At 43.1% G+C, this 18,984-nt stretch overlaps 1 protein-coding gene across 1 annotated transcript in view; it reads right to left on the bottom strand.

Annotated features, from left to right (window-relative positions):
- The window catches only part of ABCC4 (ATP binding cassette subfamily C member 4), a 232,981-nt gene that overhangs the window by 78,284 nt on the left and 135,713 nt on the right, over positions 1-18,984 (bottom strand). Inside the window, exons 21-22 of the mRNA XM_060233613.1 lie at positions 5,487-5,637; positions 696-815 (exon numbers count right to left, since the gene is read on the bottom strand). Coding sequence (XP_060089596.1) covers positions 696-815; positions 5,487-5,637 — 271 coding nt within the window. The remainder of the gene's footprint in view (positions 1-695; positions 816-5,486; positions 5,638-18,984) is intronic.

Raw genomic sequence — 18,984 nt, 5'->3', positions numbered from 1 at the left:
CCCGGCCACATACCAACCTCTTATCAGTGTTAGATCAGGAGGTGCATAGGAGAGTGGAAAAGGGATCATCTATCCTGTGACCAACCAAGATTAAGGAACTTGTTCACATACACTAATTCACATTCTGCGAGTACTGGTATTGCACTTGAAAGGGAATGGGAGATATTCAGAAAAGTGGAACACATCCAACCCAGGCGAGTGTTCCTGGAAACTCGTGAGGAAGACACACCAGGACTCACTTATATAGGTAACAGCAGGCCTCGGATTCAGCAGGAGCTCACAGGAGCACAGCTCCTGAACCCTTCTGAGAATTGCACCTCCTCCTTCCCACCTTGTCCATCGAATAGTAGGTGCAGCTGCGTAACAATCCCTGGATGAGCTCCACCACCTATTTTTCTACAAAACGACCCCTGGGTAGCAGGTTCAAGTAGCAATGTCCCTTCTGGACTCTACTTTCTGGATTCAGATGATGGATTGCTCCTCTTGGGAGGGGGAGCATGTCAGAGAAAAGGCAAGCTGTTTCTTGCTCCCTGACATAATAAGTTTCTGTGAGCAGGATGGTAATCCCATACCCCATCTCATATTCATGTCTACACCAGAATCTCGGAGCACCACAGTTCCAGGGAGGTTTTGTCACTGGGTCTAAAAAACATACAGTGTTTAGAAGCAAAATGCCTGCTTTAGTTTTTGCAAACCTGAGTGCAGGTCTTGATGGGCATCAAATAACTCTTGGAATCTTTGCTCCGCTTTAAACGCTCGAATGGTCCAAAGTCCTTGGAGAGACGATGACAGATGGGAGAATACTGGGCTTCGAGCTGCAACATGGGGATTAAATGAATACTGTAACCCATCGGCACTGATCATTCTTACAGCCAGACACTAAATTTATCTGCAAAAATGCATGCTATTTGCTACCCAATTTATAAAACAAGGGAAGGCAATTTCTTTCTAGGGTTTCTTATTAACAAACTATTCTGTGGCTCTTCCATGTTCCGTTCAAGTTCATGGAAGTAAGACACTTTTTCAGATATTGTTTCTGTGGACTGGTGCAAAGGAGATCCACAAGTTCACATTTGATTTCTTTCAGAACTCCAGGATGAATGCCATCTGGGCCTGGTGGTTTGTCAGTTTTTAATTTGCCCGTCAGTCATAGGACTGCTTCCCTTGTCACCTCAATCCGACTCACGATTTTCAACATCCTTCCTGAAGTCTGAAGTTCTGAAGTAGGCAAGCTCTCCATCTTCCACAGAGGTGAAAAACGCATGCAGCTTTTCTGCCATCTCCCTATCATCCTTTAGTAATCCTTTCTCCCCTTCATCAACCAAACATCCTACTGCCTCTCTGGCTGGTTTTCTGCTTCACATGTATTTGAAGGAATTTTTATTGTTGGTCATCATAGTCTCTTTTTGACTATCTGATCACCCATTTGCATTTTATTTACCAAAGCTTGTGCTTCCTTTTATTTACCTCACTCAGACAAGTCTTCCATCAATTAAAAAGAATCCTTCTTATCTTTTACTGCGTCCATTTTTTTGTTCATTAGCCATGCAGGCCTTTTAAAAATACCTATTTATGCCTTTCCTAACCTGTACCCTGGAAGGTCAGATGCTGAAGCTGAAGCTCAAATACTTTAGCCATCAAATGAGAAGGGAGCACTCCCTGGAGAAGATCCTGATGCTGGGAAAGACAGAAGGCAAAAGAAGGGGACGGCAAAAGATGAGATGGCTGGACAGTGTTACTGATGTAACAAACACGAATTTGAGCAGACTTCGTATGATGTTGGAAGACAGGAGGGCCTGCCGTGACTTTGTCCATAGGGTCGCAAAGAGTCAGACTCGACTGTGCGACTGAAGAACAACAAAAAAAACCTGTACTATATATTTTATCTAAGTTTCCAGTATTTTACTTTTAAATAGCCCCCAAGCTTCCCAAACTGAAGCGTCTGTTTCCTTTCCTTTCAGTTTCTTCTTTACAAGCCCCCTTCATTTGAGAGAAGTTACCCCTTCTAAAGCTAAATGTGGTTGTACTATTGGTCTTTTTGGCAACTCCCTATTTATATAAATGACTTAATAGCATTATGGTCACTGTTCCCAACGTGCTACCATGTTTACATCTCTCATCAGGTCTTGAGTATTACTCAGGACCAAGTCCAGGGTCACCTCCCTCCTGGAGGTTCAGTGTTCATCTGATCCATGGCACAGTTACTGAAACGATCCAGAAACCCAACCTCTTTCTCCTGACTTGAACACGCATTGACCCTATCAGTTAAAATCACCTATTATGGCACAGTTATTTTGTCTAGCTGTTTTCCTTGATTCTTTCACTGTTTTTACATCATTCTCTAGCCTGTGGTCTGGCAGGCGACAGCAACCCCAGAGTTAAGCTTCCATTTCAACCCACTATTTCCACCCACAGCATTTCTGTAACAAAATCTATTTCTCTTATACTCTCGATTTTACTGGACTATAGACCCTTCACCCCAACCCTTCCTTCCCAAAATCATTTATATTCAGGAATTACTGTATCCCACAGATTATCTTCATCCCATCAAGTTTCTGAAATGTCCACAGTGTCTATGTTCTCCTCTGACACAAAGCACTCCAGCTCCCCAATTCTACCTCGGACACTTCAAGCATTTGCATATAAACGTCTATATTTCTCCAGACACAGACGGCCTGCAAACTTTCTCCTGTAGCCTCTAGACTTTGTCAGGCAGTCAAGACTGCTTGTCACCCTCTTAGTGGCTAGTTCTAATTCACTTCCCTTTAGAACAGTAACATCACATTGAGATGAGCCATCCTGAACAAAAGACATTACATCTCTTATCAGCTTTCCCACAAGATTTAGTTTTAAAACTGCTCTATCGTCTTTTTTATTTTAAATGCCAGAAGCCTGATTTCTTCTTGGGACAAGTGGAGGCTGTCTCTTTTGTACAGGTTCTGCTAGTTCCAAAGAGCCTCCCAGTGCCTAACAAACTTACAGCCTTCTTCTCTATATCATCATCTCACCTATGCATGGAACAGGAAACACTTCCGAGAAGGATATTTTGGAGTCTCTTGCCTAGCAACCTAAATTTTTCCTAAGGACCACACAACCACATTTATTTATTTATTTATTTATTTATTTATTTATTTATTCATTCATTCATTCATTCAATATACTGCCCTTCCCTAATAAGCTCAGGGCGGCTAACAACAGTTAAAATACATAGTGTTAAAATAAAATACAATAAAATCGAAAAAATTCATTGTACACATACATTTGCAGTTTCAGTCCTAAAATCCAGGTTGGCGTCAATATTATTAATTTGTATTTGGCACTGCATATGATAATGTTGTTAAATATTGTTTAGCGCTCCATATTTATACTGGGATGGGTTTAGTTATCAATGCTGTGGGGTATAGTGGTCGCTTCCCCGTTAGTTGTTAAAAGCTAATTTAAATAGTTCTGTTTTGTAGGCCCTGCAGAATTGTGGCAAGTCCTACAGGGCTCTGATATTTTTGGGGAGAGCGTTCCAGAGGGCAAGGGCTGCCACCGAAAAAGCTCGAGTTCTGGTAGTATATCATCTGTGCCAGCATGTACCCTGTTCACTGTCTCCTCCTGAACACTGTCTACCAGTCTGTCTTGACCACGTGTAATGTCTGCTACCTTTGCATCAGGCAGGCAAGTCTCCATGCAGTCAGTACACAGATTTGCGACCCTTCCATCTCCATGCCTAAGGATCAAATCACCAACTACCAAGAACCATCCTCCCGCCCTGCCCAGGGATGGTTTCTTGGTGCAAAGGGATACCTGTTCACCCACTGTAGAAGGAGTCTCTTCTGCAGGAACATTCCCCCTTTCTTCGGCATGGTGCCATTTCCCCTTGACCATCATGCTCCCTGACAGCGGCCGGGCTGCCATTCTCAGAGTGAGACACGTCTAAGAAGTCTGCAAGAGTCTCATCTGCCTAGTTGACCTTCTCTGCTTCTCCAGGATAGCCACATTGACCCTGAAGGGGTGAACTCGTTCCCTGCGAACCAGGAGCTCCTTACACTGAGCACACACCCATGACTTCTGTCCAGTATGGGAGACAGTCATACAAGTTGCACTCAGTGCAATATATTGGATAGCCCTCAACCACTTGTTGGCATTCTACCTTCAACTGCCTATTCTGCATTAATTCCTCTCTCCCATGGCAGAACATAAGAACGTAAGAGAAGACATGTTGGATCAGGTCAATGGTCCACCCACTCCAATACTCTGCCACACAGTGGCCAAAAAACCAGGTGCCATCTGGAGGTCCACCAGTGAGGCCAGGACACCAGAAGCCCTCCCCAGGGCTCTTTTTCTAGCAGCAGCTCCTCTGCATATTAGGCCATGCCCCTCTGATGTAGCCAATTCGCCTAAAGCTTACAGTAGACCCTGTACTAAGAACCCTCTAAGCTCTTGGAGGATTGGCTACATCAGGGGGGCATGGCCTAATATGCAGAGGAACTCCTGCTAGAAAAAGAGCTCTGGCCCTCTCACTGTTGTCCCCATACACTAAGAATACAAAGCATCACTGCCCCGGACAGAGTTCCATCTATACCCTGTGGCTAATAGCCAATGATGGACTTCTGCTCCATATGTCTAGCCAACCTGACTCCCCAGTCCCATGCTGTTCCTGTGCTCCCGTGTCTCCCTGGAGCAACATTTCAAGAACTACTTTGGGTTATAGTGCAGATTAGTGGAGAAGTCCCATTCTGCTGCTTTCAGTCAGGAGAGATTTACTACAGGATTCAATTCACAGGCTGCTCCAAATCTCATTAAGCCTACTGTACCGGGAGTAACAGTAGGGTAAAACAGGATCTAACAGATACTGAAGCAAGAATAAGCAAGTCAAATTTGAAAATCAGCATTAAGACATACATGGTTTGTACAAAAGGAAGAAAACCAATCCTGCTCCTGTAGTTTAGTTTATTACAGTCTCAAGACCAGAATACAGTGTAAATCCTGCTCCTGTATCATTAGCAATATTTGAGAATCCCATGTTATTAAACAATTTATCTAATTATAAATATGGCCCTAGAAAGAGGATTAAAAAATCCAGACACCGGGGTCATGTACAGATGGGGGGATTTTTCTGCAAGCTTAGGCATTCTAGGGTTTGCAAAAAAATCCCAAAAGTTAATAAAAACAATTGTAGAGGGATAATCCCTTCCCCAGATGGAGAATACTTACTGAGATATCGTGAAAACTCACATGATCACAGTCGGAACTACGTTGTTACCTAGCAACAACTGCAGTAGTAGAATCCAGGCCTAGGCAATTCTACCCTGACAGCAGCTTGGAGGAGAGCAACAGCAGTAAATAGGAGAAAAGAAATAGCTGATGATGAGGTGGGAGAGAAGGAAATAAAGAGCTGGGGAAAAGTGAGGACATTGTGGAGGACAAGACTTCCTTCTTTGGTCATTTTTGAACTTATACTCTCATCTTTAAAAAACAAATCACATCAATACACTTACTTGTGGATTCTAGACGTTTAATATCTCTTGATGTATCCAAGAAATACCGGCGAAGAAAGATAAAAAGAATAAGAAGCGGGACTAGAGGAATGAGGATCCATGGAATCACAACCACGGCCACTGCGACCACGCCACAAATCTGAAATAGAACCTGCAACAACAAAATCACACAGCAGTCCTGATTAAACCCAAAGTCTCCTTTTAATTTTTAAAAAATGCTTTTAAAAGGGCACAAAGAACTCATAAAAACCATTTGTTTCAGTTCCTGTTACGATCCCAATACCGTTCTTTCTGGCATCTATATGTTGTGCGTTTCTTGGTTCACAGTCTCCAATTTTCTAACCCTTTCTTTGCTATTCACTTTGCTTGTACACCTAGTACAGAGCACTTCCTGAACTTAGGACCCAAAAAATCGACATTAGACCCGGCCGAATTAGCACATTACCGGCTGGTCTCAAATTTACCCTTTTTGGGTAAAATTATTGAGAGGGCAGTAGCGCTACAGTTATGGAGCTTTCTGGATGATGCTTCCGTCCTAGGCCTTCATCAGTCCGGCTTCTGCCCAGGTCATGGGACGGAGACAGTGCTGGTCATCCTGGTGGATGACCTCCAGCGGCATCTGGATTAAGGCGGCTCAGCGGTACTGATGTTGTTGGACCTATCGGCAGCGTTCGATACGGTCGACCATCGGTTGCTGACCCACCGTCTCATCAACGCAGGGATTCAGGGGTTGGCCTTGCAGTGGCTTTCCTCCTTCCTTGATGGTCGGAGACAAAGGGTGGTGATTGGGGGGTGAACTGTCCCGGAGACACGCGCTTGACTACGGGGTGCCTCAGGGGGCAGCACTCTCCCTGATTTTGTTCAACATCTACATGCGCCCCCTTGCCCAGAGGCATGGGTTGGGTTGTCACCAGCACGCTGATGACACCCAGCTCTATCTACTGATGGACAGCTGGCCTGACTGTGTCCCAGAAAATCTGGACCTGGCGCTACAAGCCGTGGTTGGATGGCTTAGGCTGAGTAGAATGACGCTCAATCCAGCGAAAACAGAGGTCTTTTGCCTGAGTCGTGGCGGTCTGGAAAGGGAAATTCCCCTACCGGCGTTTCATGGTGCGCCACTGGCAATGGCACACAGGGTTAAGAGTTTGCGGGTGCTACTGGAGCCTGCCTTGACAATGGAGGCCCAGATAGCAGCTACTGCTAAATCCACATTTTTCCACCTTAGGCGGGCAAGGCAGTTGGTTCCCTTCCTGGAGCACGGCGACCTGGCAACAGTGATCAATGCAACGGTCACCTCGAGGCTGGACTACTGTAATGCCCTCTACATGTGGCTGCCCTTGTGCCGAACCCGGAAGCTGCAGCTAGTGCAGAACGCGGCTGCCCGGCTGTTATTGGGACTCCCCAGGTGGGAGCACATTCAACCGGGACTGCGGTAACTGCACTGGCTGCCAATAGTATACCGGATTCGTTACAAGGTGCTGGTTATTACCTTTAAAGCCCTATATGGCCAGATGAAGTGAGGGCCTTGTTGAACCTTGTGCAGTTCCGCAAGGCCTGCAAGACTGTCCTCTTCCAGCTGGCATTCAATTGACTCGGCACCGGTATTCAAGAGAAGTGGAAGAAGGCCGTCACCACCAGAATAGCACCAACTCAATATTCTGTTTTATTTTTTTTAACTGCTTTAATCATTGTATATCTATTTTATTATCGAATGTGTAATTTTAATATTAATTTAATTGTTTGTGGGATTTTATGTTGTGAGCCGCCCTGAGCCTGCTTCGGCCGGGAGGGCGGGATACAAATCAAATCAAATAAATAAATAAATCTGTGGTTTTCCACAGCTCTGCTTTTCTCATGCCTTCACTACACACTGCATCTTCATATCCCAGTACTTCCAGTCAATGCCTATTTTGTTTCACTGCTTTTAGTCCATTTCTGGCTAGTATTTTTATTTTAGAATTTAGAGAAAGAGGAGGAGGAGATTGAATTATACCGCACTCTTCACTTGGAGTCTCAGAGCAATTTACAATCTCCTTTACTTCCTCTCCCCACAACAGACACCCTATGAAGGAGATAAGGCTGAGAGAGCTCTAACTGCTTTTGAGAGAACAGCTTTGAGAACTGTGACTGACCCACGGTCACCCAGAAGCTGCATGTGGAGGAGTAACCCCACTGTTCAAATTAAAGTCCACCTCTCTTAACCACTACACCAAACTGGTTCTTCTCTGGTTATATTAATCTACAACACTCAGTTGCAGCACTAGAACTGCTGAAGGGGAAGCTATATGTTATTAGTACAACAAAACTGGGATGCAAATTAGAAGGGAAAGTTCTTTGGATGACTAAGATGGAAGTCTGACTCCATCTTTGGAAGGAATTTCAGACAAGTCTGCAGCATCTGATCACTATCAAATTTACAATAGGGCGGATCACTCTAACGTTTGTGCATTTTGGAAAATCAAACTTGCATGCAAATGAACTCTTAATGAAGTTATCTCCAAAGGCAGACAGTGCTATGTATAAATACCAACTAAGCTCATCTTTTTTAAAAAAAAAAAGTAGAGGGACTTAATTGCCTATTTTCCCAACAGTCCTTTCTCCCATGCAGGTTGAATAGCATCCTTAAAAAATGGAAGCACTTCTCACAACGCTGCCATTGTAAGAGCAGGAATCTAAAGGACAAACTGTATGCACATACACAAATTAAACATTATACACAGATGTATATGCACGCAACTATTTTTCTCCTATACCTCTCTCCTCCATTAAAACACATCAAAAACACAGCAACACATTTTTCATAAAGCAGAAGTCCCCAATATTGTTGAATCTGGATGTCCTGGGAGGAGCCAACATCCTTTGACTCTTCATGTTTGAGAACGGAGTGTAAATATATGAATGTGTATGCAACCCTACAACCCCAGTCTGAATATCTGACGAAGCAACATGTGAAATGGCGGGTTCCAGCCTGCAGCCCCGTGATTAGTTCAGAAATTTGGGACACAGTCTCATCTCCATGACAATCACTGAAGAAGAGCACTGGTTTTCATCATAAAATGAAAAGAAGAGCACTGGTTTTCATTATGAAGTCACTAAAATGATTGCAGTGGAATTCATGGAATTTTGAACTGCTGATTTCTGGTTCCCGTTTCCAGCAGGATTTTGTCAAGTCAAAGAAGAAAAAACAAGCATTAAGTTGTTGTGGAATGCTTATTAGCACACTTTAAATTGTTCTTCATTGATTCAGTTTGGTGTAGTGGTTAAGTATGTGGACTCTTATCTGGGAGAACTGGGTTTGATTCCCCACTCGTCCTCTTGCAGCTGCTGGAATGGCTTTGGGTTAGCCATAGCTCTCATATGAGTTAACCTTGAAAGGGCAGCTTCCGTGAAAGCTCTCTCAGCCCCACCCACCTCACAGGCTGTCTGTTGTGGGGGGAAAAGATAAAGGAGATTGTAAGCCTCTCTGATTCAGAGAAGGGAGGGGTATAAATTTGCAATTCTTCTTCTTCTTACAATATTAATTATATATATTTTTGTACAATTGTTGGTTAGTGCCAATAATTTATAGCCATGACTCTTTGTTTGTTTTGGCAGGGCTTTTTTTGTAGCAGGAACTCCTTTGCATATCAGGCCACACACCCTTGATGTAGCCAATCCTCCTGGAGCTTACAGTAGGCCCAGTACTAAGAGCCCTGTAAGCTCTTGGGAGATTGGCTATATCATGGAGGTGTGGCTCAATATGCAAAGGAGTTCCCGCTATAAAAAAGTGCTGATAACGGCTATGGTGTATGTGGGGCGGGGGACCAATCACAAAATGCCAGGAGGTTCTCAAAGTGTTCAGAGGTTCGAAGCCAAATATTCTCCAATGCAGAGACAGCTGTTTTAAAATTCATTCACTTTGGGGCTCTTCAGAAACATCTCCTAGTGAAACAGAAGAAAACTAGGACTGACTCTTGGGTTTGGGTGAGAAATAAGTGGGCACCAAGAAATATAGTGGCAGCTGCCATGCTGCCTATGACCAGAAGTTTGAAGAACCCCAATCTAAAGTGAAATTCAAAGCAAATTTGGGATGTTCTGCTTTCGTAAAACATGACCAGGAGTTTCACATGAAGAAATGGCCCCCCGGTGGACCTCCTGATGGCACTTGGATTTTTGGTCACTATGTGACACAGAGTGCTGGACTGGATGGGCCACTGGTCTGATCCAACATGGCTTCTCTTACATTCTTATGTTCTTAAACAGAAGTGGGGTGAGACTGAAGAAACAACTTTCAGTTCACTGTCTCGTTGTCTAAAAAATGTTCTTACTTGCCACAACCAACCAGGTGACTATTGTTGGGTTTACTCCAAGTATTTGAATTTGTTTCCTATTTCAAAGACTACCATTCATCATTTCCCTAGAAGCTATTATTTTTTGGCCAGCAAGGAAATAATTTTTTTTGCTATCAACACTACTTCATCTGCCAGAAGACTTGCTGATGAGCCCGTGTATTGTTTTTAGATCTCATGAAAAGTGAAATAATTCCATACAAAATGTGCACAAATACCTACAAGAACATTGCAAGGGGTGTGTGTGTTTTGTTTGTTGCCAGTAACAGAGTCCTGTACCCAGATCTGTTTAACTCATTATGCATATTTATGTACCAAGATGCAACAGCACTAAACATACTCTGGCAATTCAAATTATATTTAAAGACTTCCCCCCTCCCCCATTGAATCAAAAAGAGAAATCTTTTTGCCAAACGGGAAAAACCTACTTTGTTTGTAAGCATAGTTAAGTCATATCTTTAGTATATCAATAGTTCAAGGCAATCTAGAAGATTTGTACTTTATCACCATTTAGAACAGGATTGTTACACTCTATGACTGACAGGAGAATTAAAAGATTTGGAGCAGCAGAGAAGGTGTTAGAAATGTTAATGACCTTGCTTGGTCTTTTCTTTTTCTCTTCCCCCTTCCTCCACAGCTATGTTACCAGAATGGCAAGTTATTTTATAAAATGTTCCGAAAGGATAAACGCTCCAAGCAAAAGGAAATTTATAATGCAAAAAAACAAACAAACGCAGAACAAGTTAGGGTAGCCCAGAATGCTTCCTTGAAGCCTGAATTAAATGCAAATATGTGGCACAGTAGAAGGTTTGCCTTCTACTGAATCAGACCCTTCATTTACCAAGGTCAGGGCTGTCTACTCTGAGTAGGAGGCATTTCACACATTACATTGCAGCAAACCTGTGTCTGTCACAGAGCCACAGACAATCCTAACTCTGTCAAGCTGATTTGTATGGTGAGTGTGCCATATTCATGCTTTACAGTTTCCAGCGAATGCCTAGACAAGAGGGGTCCCCAATCTTTTTGAGCCTGCAGCAGGGCCAGCCCTGTCATTAGGCAAACTAGGCAATTGCCTAGGGCGCCGGCCTTCTGGGGGTGCCAAATTGGGTGCCCCCACGTGACTCGGTGATGGTATCAGTTGGGGGTGGGGCTCCAGAAGTTAGCTTTGCCTAGGGTGCCAGACAGTCTAGGGCCAGCCCTGACTTGCAGGCACATTTGAGATTTTGCGAGGGGGTGGTAAACACTACCTCAAAATGACCGCCACAGGAGGCAGAATGAATGGAATATCCCCTTATCACACCTTCTGGGATGAAGGATAGTACGAAAGAGAAATAGAACCACACACACTGACTAAGGAAAGCCCAGGTGTTCACTAGACCTTTTGATCTTCCAGTGGAAAGCCCTTGCATTGAAGAAGATGAAGATATTGGATTTATATTCCACCCTCCACTCCGAATCTCAGAGTGGCTCACAATCTCCTTTATCTTCCTCCCCCACAACAGACACCCTGTGAGGTGGGTGGGGCTGAGAGGGCTCTCACAGCAGCTGCCCTTTCAAGGACAACCTATGCCAGAGCTATGGCTAACCCAAGGCCATTCCAGCAGCTGCAAGTGGAGGAGTGGAGAATCAAACCCGGTTCTCCCAGATAAGAGTCCGCACACTTAACCACTACACCAAACTGGCTCTACACCAAATTGGTTGAATGAGGGCAACCAATAAGCCATGCCTTACAATGGCTCCACCCTCTTTCTGAAGTTTGGCAGGCACCAAGGGGAAGTAGTGGCGGGTACCATGTTGGGGAAACCCGCTATACAATATGAAATGTGAAGAGGTGCAAAGGTATTCCTCTGCTTCCAACTCTCTGTTGTCTTAGTCATCCTTAGTTGTCTTAGTCTGACGTAATTTTAACTAATTGATAAATTTAACAAGCCTCTTATCCGATACTCCCTCTTGTGAACAAAAATTCAACTTCATGAGGTACTGGCATTAAAGTTGTGAGCTACTGCAGAAATTAGTTTGCTCTGGGGCCATTTTTCCTGAGCTAAAACAGAAATGTGTGACCTGGAGGCTAAAAAACTGTGAGCTAGCTCAGAGGAACTTGCTTAGAGGGAACACTGCTCTTATTCACTGTAGATTGGCATGCACTAGAACTTTTCTTTGTCAATGCCATCTTTAATTGGTTGAGCAGGTAGAGAGCAGGAAGATGCTGTGCACATTAACTCATACCAGATTACTGGTGCCAGATAGGGAATCTGTCTACTTCTCATTGATGCAGGAAAGACTGGGCCAGAGGTTGTCTAGGAATCTAACCTCTTTGGCAGGAAAGAAGTAGCAGAAATACTTAGATAGCTTTCCAAATTGTGGCAGTAATTTCACATCATGGTGCTTTGCCTATTTGTTTCACAGAATCCTATAAGAATTGTGTGACTGCAACTCCGCCCCCCCCCCAGAAGTGGGGGCAGGTATGGGTAGGTTAGGTGGAGAAAGGATGATTGTGTCATTAAGCTTGCAAATGAAAACCAGCCCCAAAGTAGTACTTGCATTAGTTGTCCAAGATGACATTTTCAGTTTTCCTCACATGCCCTTACAGAGAAGGTGAGAAAAGAAAAGTAGAAAATGGTGGAAGAAACACTTGCGAATATCTTAAAATGACAAAGTAAATGGGAAGCAAAGAGAAGCCGGAATGCCTTCAACACACTTTCCCTGACATTTCCACACAACAAAATATAAGGGTCAGTGGTAGTGAAACTAACAGAAGCAGTTCCACTCCTTCGAACTTATGAAAGCGAGTGACCCAGAGCTATTCTTGTTGTCTTAGGCGCTTTTTTGTTCTTAATATCCAGATGCAGCAGCCTTTTTATTTCAAAGAAATGACTGTGGCCACCTCGCTCGCATTTTTCCTTTTCTTCGGCATTTTCACTTCATAAAGCTGCAGTCAATGTGTTTTTGTGTGCGGTGAGAAGGGAGTGACATTTCTAGTGGTGGTCTTGTCCACAGCCCACATTGGTGGCTCAAGTAGTCTCAGGATTAGGTCTTTGTGTGCGATGAAAGGATATGAAAAGTCAGTTATTTAAACTCAGTCAAGCTGTTGATTTTGGGGAGAAAAAAAGGAGTTTTCAATTCAACTTGCTTCAATAAATCACTGCCCTTTTTTTTTCCAAGGGCAGCTGCGGATAGCACACAATGTTCTCTCAGAAACAAAGCAAAGTCTGAGGTAGGCTTTAAAAATGCAACTTTTTTTTTAAAGGGGGGGCGGGGTGAAATAGAAATAAAAGTTCATGGGCAAAATAGTTTCAAATGTCCTATAAATTAACCTAATAAGCAGCTCTCTGGTCTAGGAAAATGCAGTATAATTAAAACATCAAAAAACAAATGTTTTGTAATTAACAACTGTAATTTGTAGTTTATCAATATCTACTCTCAAAAAAAGACAGAGAAGAGATAACGGGGGGGGGGGGGGAGAAAATGGAAGACTGAGACAAACACAACCAGAATAATTTAAGAGGCAATATTTTTCGAAGTTGCTAAATAGAATCACCAAGAGAGCCATGTTTAAAGCTCTCTACAGGTCACAAAGCTTTCTGAACAGTTTAAATCAAGACTTCTGGAACAAGAAGGCTTCATATGTATGAAATAAAAGCTTCTGTATGTCTCACAACATCTCTTTCTCACTCAAATCCCCTCTTTTGACTGGAATTAAATCCCAATGGGTACAAGAAGGCTTAATTCAAAATGTGCACAGATCACAGCTGAAATCTTGTGAACATTTACTCATGGCTATGGCCCACTAGATAAAGAGGGGTCTATTTCTAGGTAAGCGTGAACAGAATCATGCTGTATGTGACTTTCTGGTTTCAACTAATAAAGCAGCAAAATGGGAGAGGGGGGGATAAATCACTTAAAACTCTTTGTTCCTATAAAGCCTCCTATGCTAATCATAATTACAACTGTGCTACAAGCAGATTGACAATATGACTATGGAAATTTTAAATTTCTCTTAAAATTCACACTCCTGGCTCTGAAAGGCTTAAAAGTAACACTATGGTATCCATAGAGAGTTTTTATTTTTATTTTTTAAATTCTCTTCAGTGCATTTCTTGAAGCATCCCAAGGTCCTGACAGGCCAGGTTTATTTGTGCAGAACTGAAATATGCAACTGCTTGACTAGCAAAAAAAGGCTGGAAGGCTTCTCAATGACCAAACGATAACTCAGAAAATGGACCACTTCTTCGATGCAAATCCTCTCAAGAAAAGCTTCTCCACACAAAGTGAGAGAAGAACCAGTTACTGCATTGTTTACCGAGTTTCACTTGATTCCTCCTGACAACCATTTGAACAATGACTGTTGGGAAATGTCCCTCAAAGAATCAACAACAATGGGAGAGGCTCAGCGCTTTTATACTTAGTTAATACTGATTCCTTTCTCTCTCGCTCTCTTTTTTAAGAAGGAGAAAATATTTCTTCCTGAAGGGATTAGAGGATGTCTTATAAAAGACACCTGCAAACAAAACAAGTGACAAAGGATCTCTATCATATTCCATAACAGTTATCCTTTGTACAAAGCTGGGCTTCTGCAGACGTAAATAAACCAGCAGTCCTTCACAATTCAGCTCAACATACATCAACTAAATCAGTACTGCCAATATTCAACTGAGGTAAAATATAGAAAGAAGGGCTGAATGGAGGGCAAGCCATACCACATATCTAGAAAGAAGGCATCTAAGAGAATCTTAGGCCAAACAAAATATATGAAAAGCATGGGTATGAAGGATAAATTCATATATCCCTGAATGAACCCTTCATATGACACTATACAAAATGCTTTTACATTGCTTATATACTACTACTTCTTGTTTGGTTGGTTTTTTGGGTCATCAAGTCACAGCTGACTTATGTTGACCCCATAGGATTTTCAAGGCAAGAGACGTTCAGAGGTGGTTTGCCATTGCCTGCCTCTGTGTCATAATCCTGGCCTTCCCTGGTGATCTCCCATCCAACTACTAAATAGGGCCGACCTTGCTTGACTTCCAAGATCTGACTAGACCAGGCTACCCTGGGCAACTCTGGTTAGAAAGTCCAAATCTTTCTTTTGGCCCAAGAGCCCTTCTGTTGCAGGACAGTTTCAGGTATGTAGCCATGTCAATAGAACACATTTAAGACTAATAATACCTTAAAAGATCAATATAATTTCCCACAATATTCTGCTGGTTGGAAGGATTAAGACTTGTCTCCTCACAGCAGCAGGATACAACCCCCAGGGACTCTGGGACCTAAACTAGGAAACTTGTGATTTGTAGCTAGAACTCAAATCAAATATTCAGAATCTTCACAACTTTAAGAGCACACAGAAACCAGCAGGAGTCTAGAATACTGGCCCATGTGATAGGTAGGCAATATGGAGAACCTGGTTTGGTCAAATCTGATATAGAATCATAGAGTTGGAAGGGACCTCCAGGGTCATCTAGTCCAACCCCCAGCACAATGCAGGGAATTCACACTCACCTTAAATACACAGGATCTGTATTGCTGTCAGATGGCCATCTAGCTTCTGTTTAAAAACCTCCAAGGAAGGAGAGCCCCCCCCCCCCCAAGGAAGCCTGTTCCACTGAGGAACCGCTCTGAATGTCAGGAAGTTCTTCCTAATGTTGAGCTGGAAACATTTTTGATGTAATTTCAACCCGTTGGTTCTGGTTCTACCTTGTGGGGCCACAGAAAACAATTCTACACCATCCTGCATGACAGCCCTTCAAGTACTTGAAGATGGTGATCATATCACCTCTCAGCCTCCTCCTCTCCAGGCTAAATATGCCCTGCTCCTTCAACCTTTCTTCATAGGACTTGATCTCCAGCCCCATTACCGTCTTCATCACCCTCCTCTGGATCCGTTCCAAGCTTGTCTATATCCTTCTTAAAATGTAGTGCCCAAAACGGAACACAATACTCCAGGTGAGGTCTTACCAGAGCTTCAGGCGAAGTCCAACCTGTGTTAGGACTTTCAGTTCCTCCTGTTTGTTTCCCATACTCTGTGCATTAGTGTAGCGACATCGGAATCCATGTTTTACGCATCCTGAGGGTTTGGTTTCTGTACATACCTGCAAGTTAATGTCACCTAGCATATGCGCCACTCTCTGCAAATCTTTAGGGTTCTTATTCCAGTTATTGGCATCATACGAGGCTTTGAATTATTGTCTCGCTCCCCCATACAATATAAATTGCTGGTTGAATCCTGGTTCACATTGACAATGGCTAAAGGGTGCTACATATAAAACGCTTAAATAGCAAGGTCACTGTGGGAAGCTGGGGAGAATTTGTACAAACCCACTCCCACAATGAAATCCTATGTAGTTAATCCAATCTAAGCCTACAAAAATCAACGAGCTGAGACTGGAACAACACTGCATAAGACTGCACTGCCAGTCTCTCAACCACAGCTAAGAAAGAGGGATCCACGGCTTCTGCAACAAAAGTACAAATCAAGCAATATATATCCTGCCTATTGTCATAAAATTCAACTGGTCAAAGAGGAGGTCAGTCTTTCTATCTGAGTGAGGAAGACAACATTCCATGGTAGAAAGCTGCACGGAAAAAAGTGAGCGCTCTGAACTGCATGGTTTAATTGCCGTGCGCACCTGTTTTTTAGGTCTGATGCAACAAATTAATAGGCTATAAATCTAGCACAAGATGACTGTAAGATACAAGCATGGAACAGCCAGTTGTTCTAATAAAGGTTCATACAGCCAACAATACAAAGTGTCATGGCTTACCAAGGGCACCTTGCCATCTGGCACTACAAAACTGCATGGAGAGCTTAGTATTTGTTTCAATGCAATTGACACAACTGAGTGGGACAGTCTGCTATGGTAGTTTGCAAGGGGGGTTTTTTTGTCCAGAGTAGATTTTCTTGAATAGTTTAGTACGCCTGTAAGTTTAAAAGCTTAATATATTGTGTTGGAAAGATAGAACTGTAAGATGAAAGAAAGCTTATAAAATAGATTTAAGAAACGGCTAGTTTCCTAAAATCTGTTGAACCACAGAGCCCTTGAAAAACAGGACACGATGCAGTAGGAAACGTTGGGTTTCTCCCCCCCCCCTCCCCCAAATACTGCTGACAAGATTAGTCTTCCTTTTTTAAAGAAGAAAGGATACCACTCAGTAGATTGCTATGTCAATGTTTACTTTCAGGAGAAATGGAAAACACAGACTGTGTTAACACTGAGTAAACACTGCTTTTTAAAAACCCGTATTTAAATCAACTGTTTCACCTCCTTCCTCAGAATATGATTTTGTATCAGATAAAGCACCAGTCAATGTCAGAAAAGCAACGGATGCCAATACAAATGTGACCATAGCAGTCACATTAAAAGTGAATGAGCAGTTTTTGTTTAGTCAAATATTTATACACCACCTTTCCTATTGGCTCAAGGTGGCAGTTCCCAAAGTCAGGGCACAAAGAACATAGAAAACAGAGTCAAGGGTTCAAAACATACCAGGCTGGTTTCCCAGCTGGTACATAAACTGTTGCCATGGAAAATGTGTATCCCCCTCGATTCACTCTTTCCTATCTGCAAGAAAATTTAGAGGCAAACTGCCACAAAGAACCCAAAGGTGGCTGGATGGAACTCCATTAAAGGCAGAAACAGTGGTTATAGTGACCAGCTGGGTTTACATAAGAACATAAGAGAAGCCATGCTGGATCAGGCCAATGGCCCATCCAATCCAACATTCTGTGTCACTCAGTGCACCCAAAAATTATATGTATATATGTATATATATATATATATAGAGAGAGAGAGAGAGAGAGAGAGAGAGAGAGAGAGAGAGAGTGTGTGTGTGTGTGTGTATACACACACACACACACAGTGGCTAATAGCCACTGATGGACCTCTGCTCCATATTTTTATCTAACCTCCTCTTGAAGCTGGATATGCTTGTAGCAGCCACCACCTCCTGTGGCAGTGAATTCCCCATGTTAATCATGTTAATTGGGTGAAGAAGTACTTCCTTTTATCCGTTTTAACCCGACTGCTCAGCAATTTCATCAAATGCCCACGAGTTCTTGTATTGTGAGAAAGGGAGAAAAGTCCTTCTTTCTCTACTTTCTCCATCGCATGCATTATCTTGTAAACCTCTATCATGTCACCCCGCAGTAGATGTTTCTCCAAATTAAAGAGCCCCAAGCATTTCAACCTTTCTTCATAGGGAAAGTGTTCCAACCCTTTAATCATTCTAGTTGCCCTTTTCTGCACTTTTTCCAATGCTATAATATCCTTTTTGAGGTGCAGTGACCAGAATTGTACACAGTATTCCAAATGAGACCACACCATCGATTTATACAGGGGCATTATGATACTGGCTGATTTGTTTTCAATTCCCTTCCTAATAATTCCCAGCATGGCGTTGGCCTTTTTTATTGCAATCGCACAGTCTTGACATTTTCAGTGAATTATCTACCACGACCCCAAGATCTCTCTCTTGGTCAGTCCCTGCCAGTTCACACCCCATCAACTTGTATTTGTAGCTGGGATTTTTGGCCCCAATGTGCATTACTTTGCACTTGGCCACACTGAACCTCATCTGCCACGTTGACGCCCACTCACCCAGCCTCAACAGATCCCTTTGGAGTGCCTCACAATCCTCTCTGGTTCTCACCACCCTGAACAATTTAGTGTCATCTGCAAACTTGGCCACTTCACTGCTTACTCCCAACTCCAAATCATTTATGAACAAGTTAAAGAGCATGCGACCCAGTACTGAGCCCTGTGGCACCCCACTGCTTACCGTCCTCCACTGCGAAGACTGCCCATTTATACTCACTCTCTGCTTCCTTTTAATTACCCAGTTTTTGATCCACAAGAGGACCTATCCTTTTACTCCATGACTCTCAAGCTTACTAAGGAGCCTTTGATGAGGAACTTTATCAAAAGCTTTCTGGATTTTGCTTGTAATGGTGAGTTAAGAACATAAGAGAAGCCATGTTGGATCAGGTCAATGGGCCATCCAGTCCAACACTCTGTCACACAGTGGCCAAAAAAAAAAACAACCACAAAAAACCCAGGTGTCATCAGGAGGTCCACCAGTGGGGTCAGGGCACAAGAAGCCCTCCCACTGTTGCCCTCCCCCGGCACCAAGAATACAGAGCATCACAGCCCTGTGGCTAAAAGCTACTGATG

The sequence above is a fragment of the Heteronotia binoei genome, chromosome 3, assembly GCF_032191835.1.
Source record: "Heteronotia binoei isolate CCM8104 ecotype False Entrance Well chromosome 3, APGP_CSIRO_Hbin_v1, whole genome shotgun sequence".
In the NCBI taxonomy this organism is placed as follows: domain Eukaryota; kingdom Metazoa; phylum Chordata; class Lepidosauria; order Squamata; family Gekkonidae; genus Heteronotia; species Heteronotia binoei.
The sequence above is the reverse complement of the archived record's forward strand: the minus strand, read 5'-3'. Positions and strand labels throughout refer to the sequence as shown.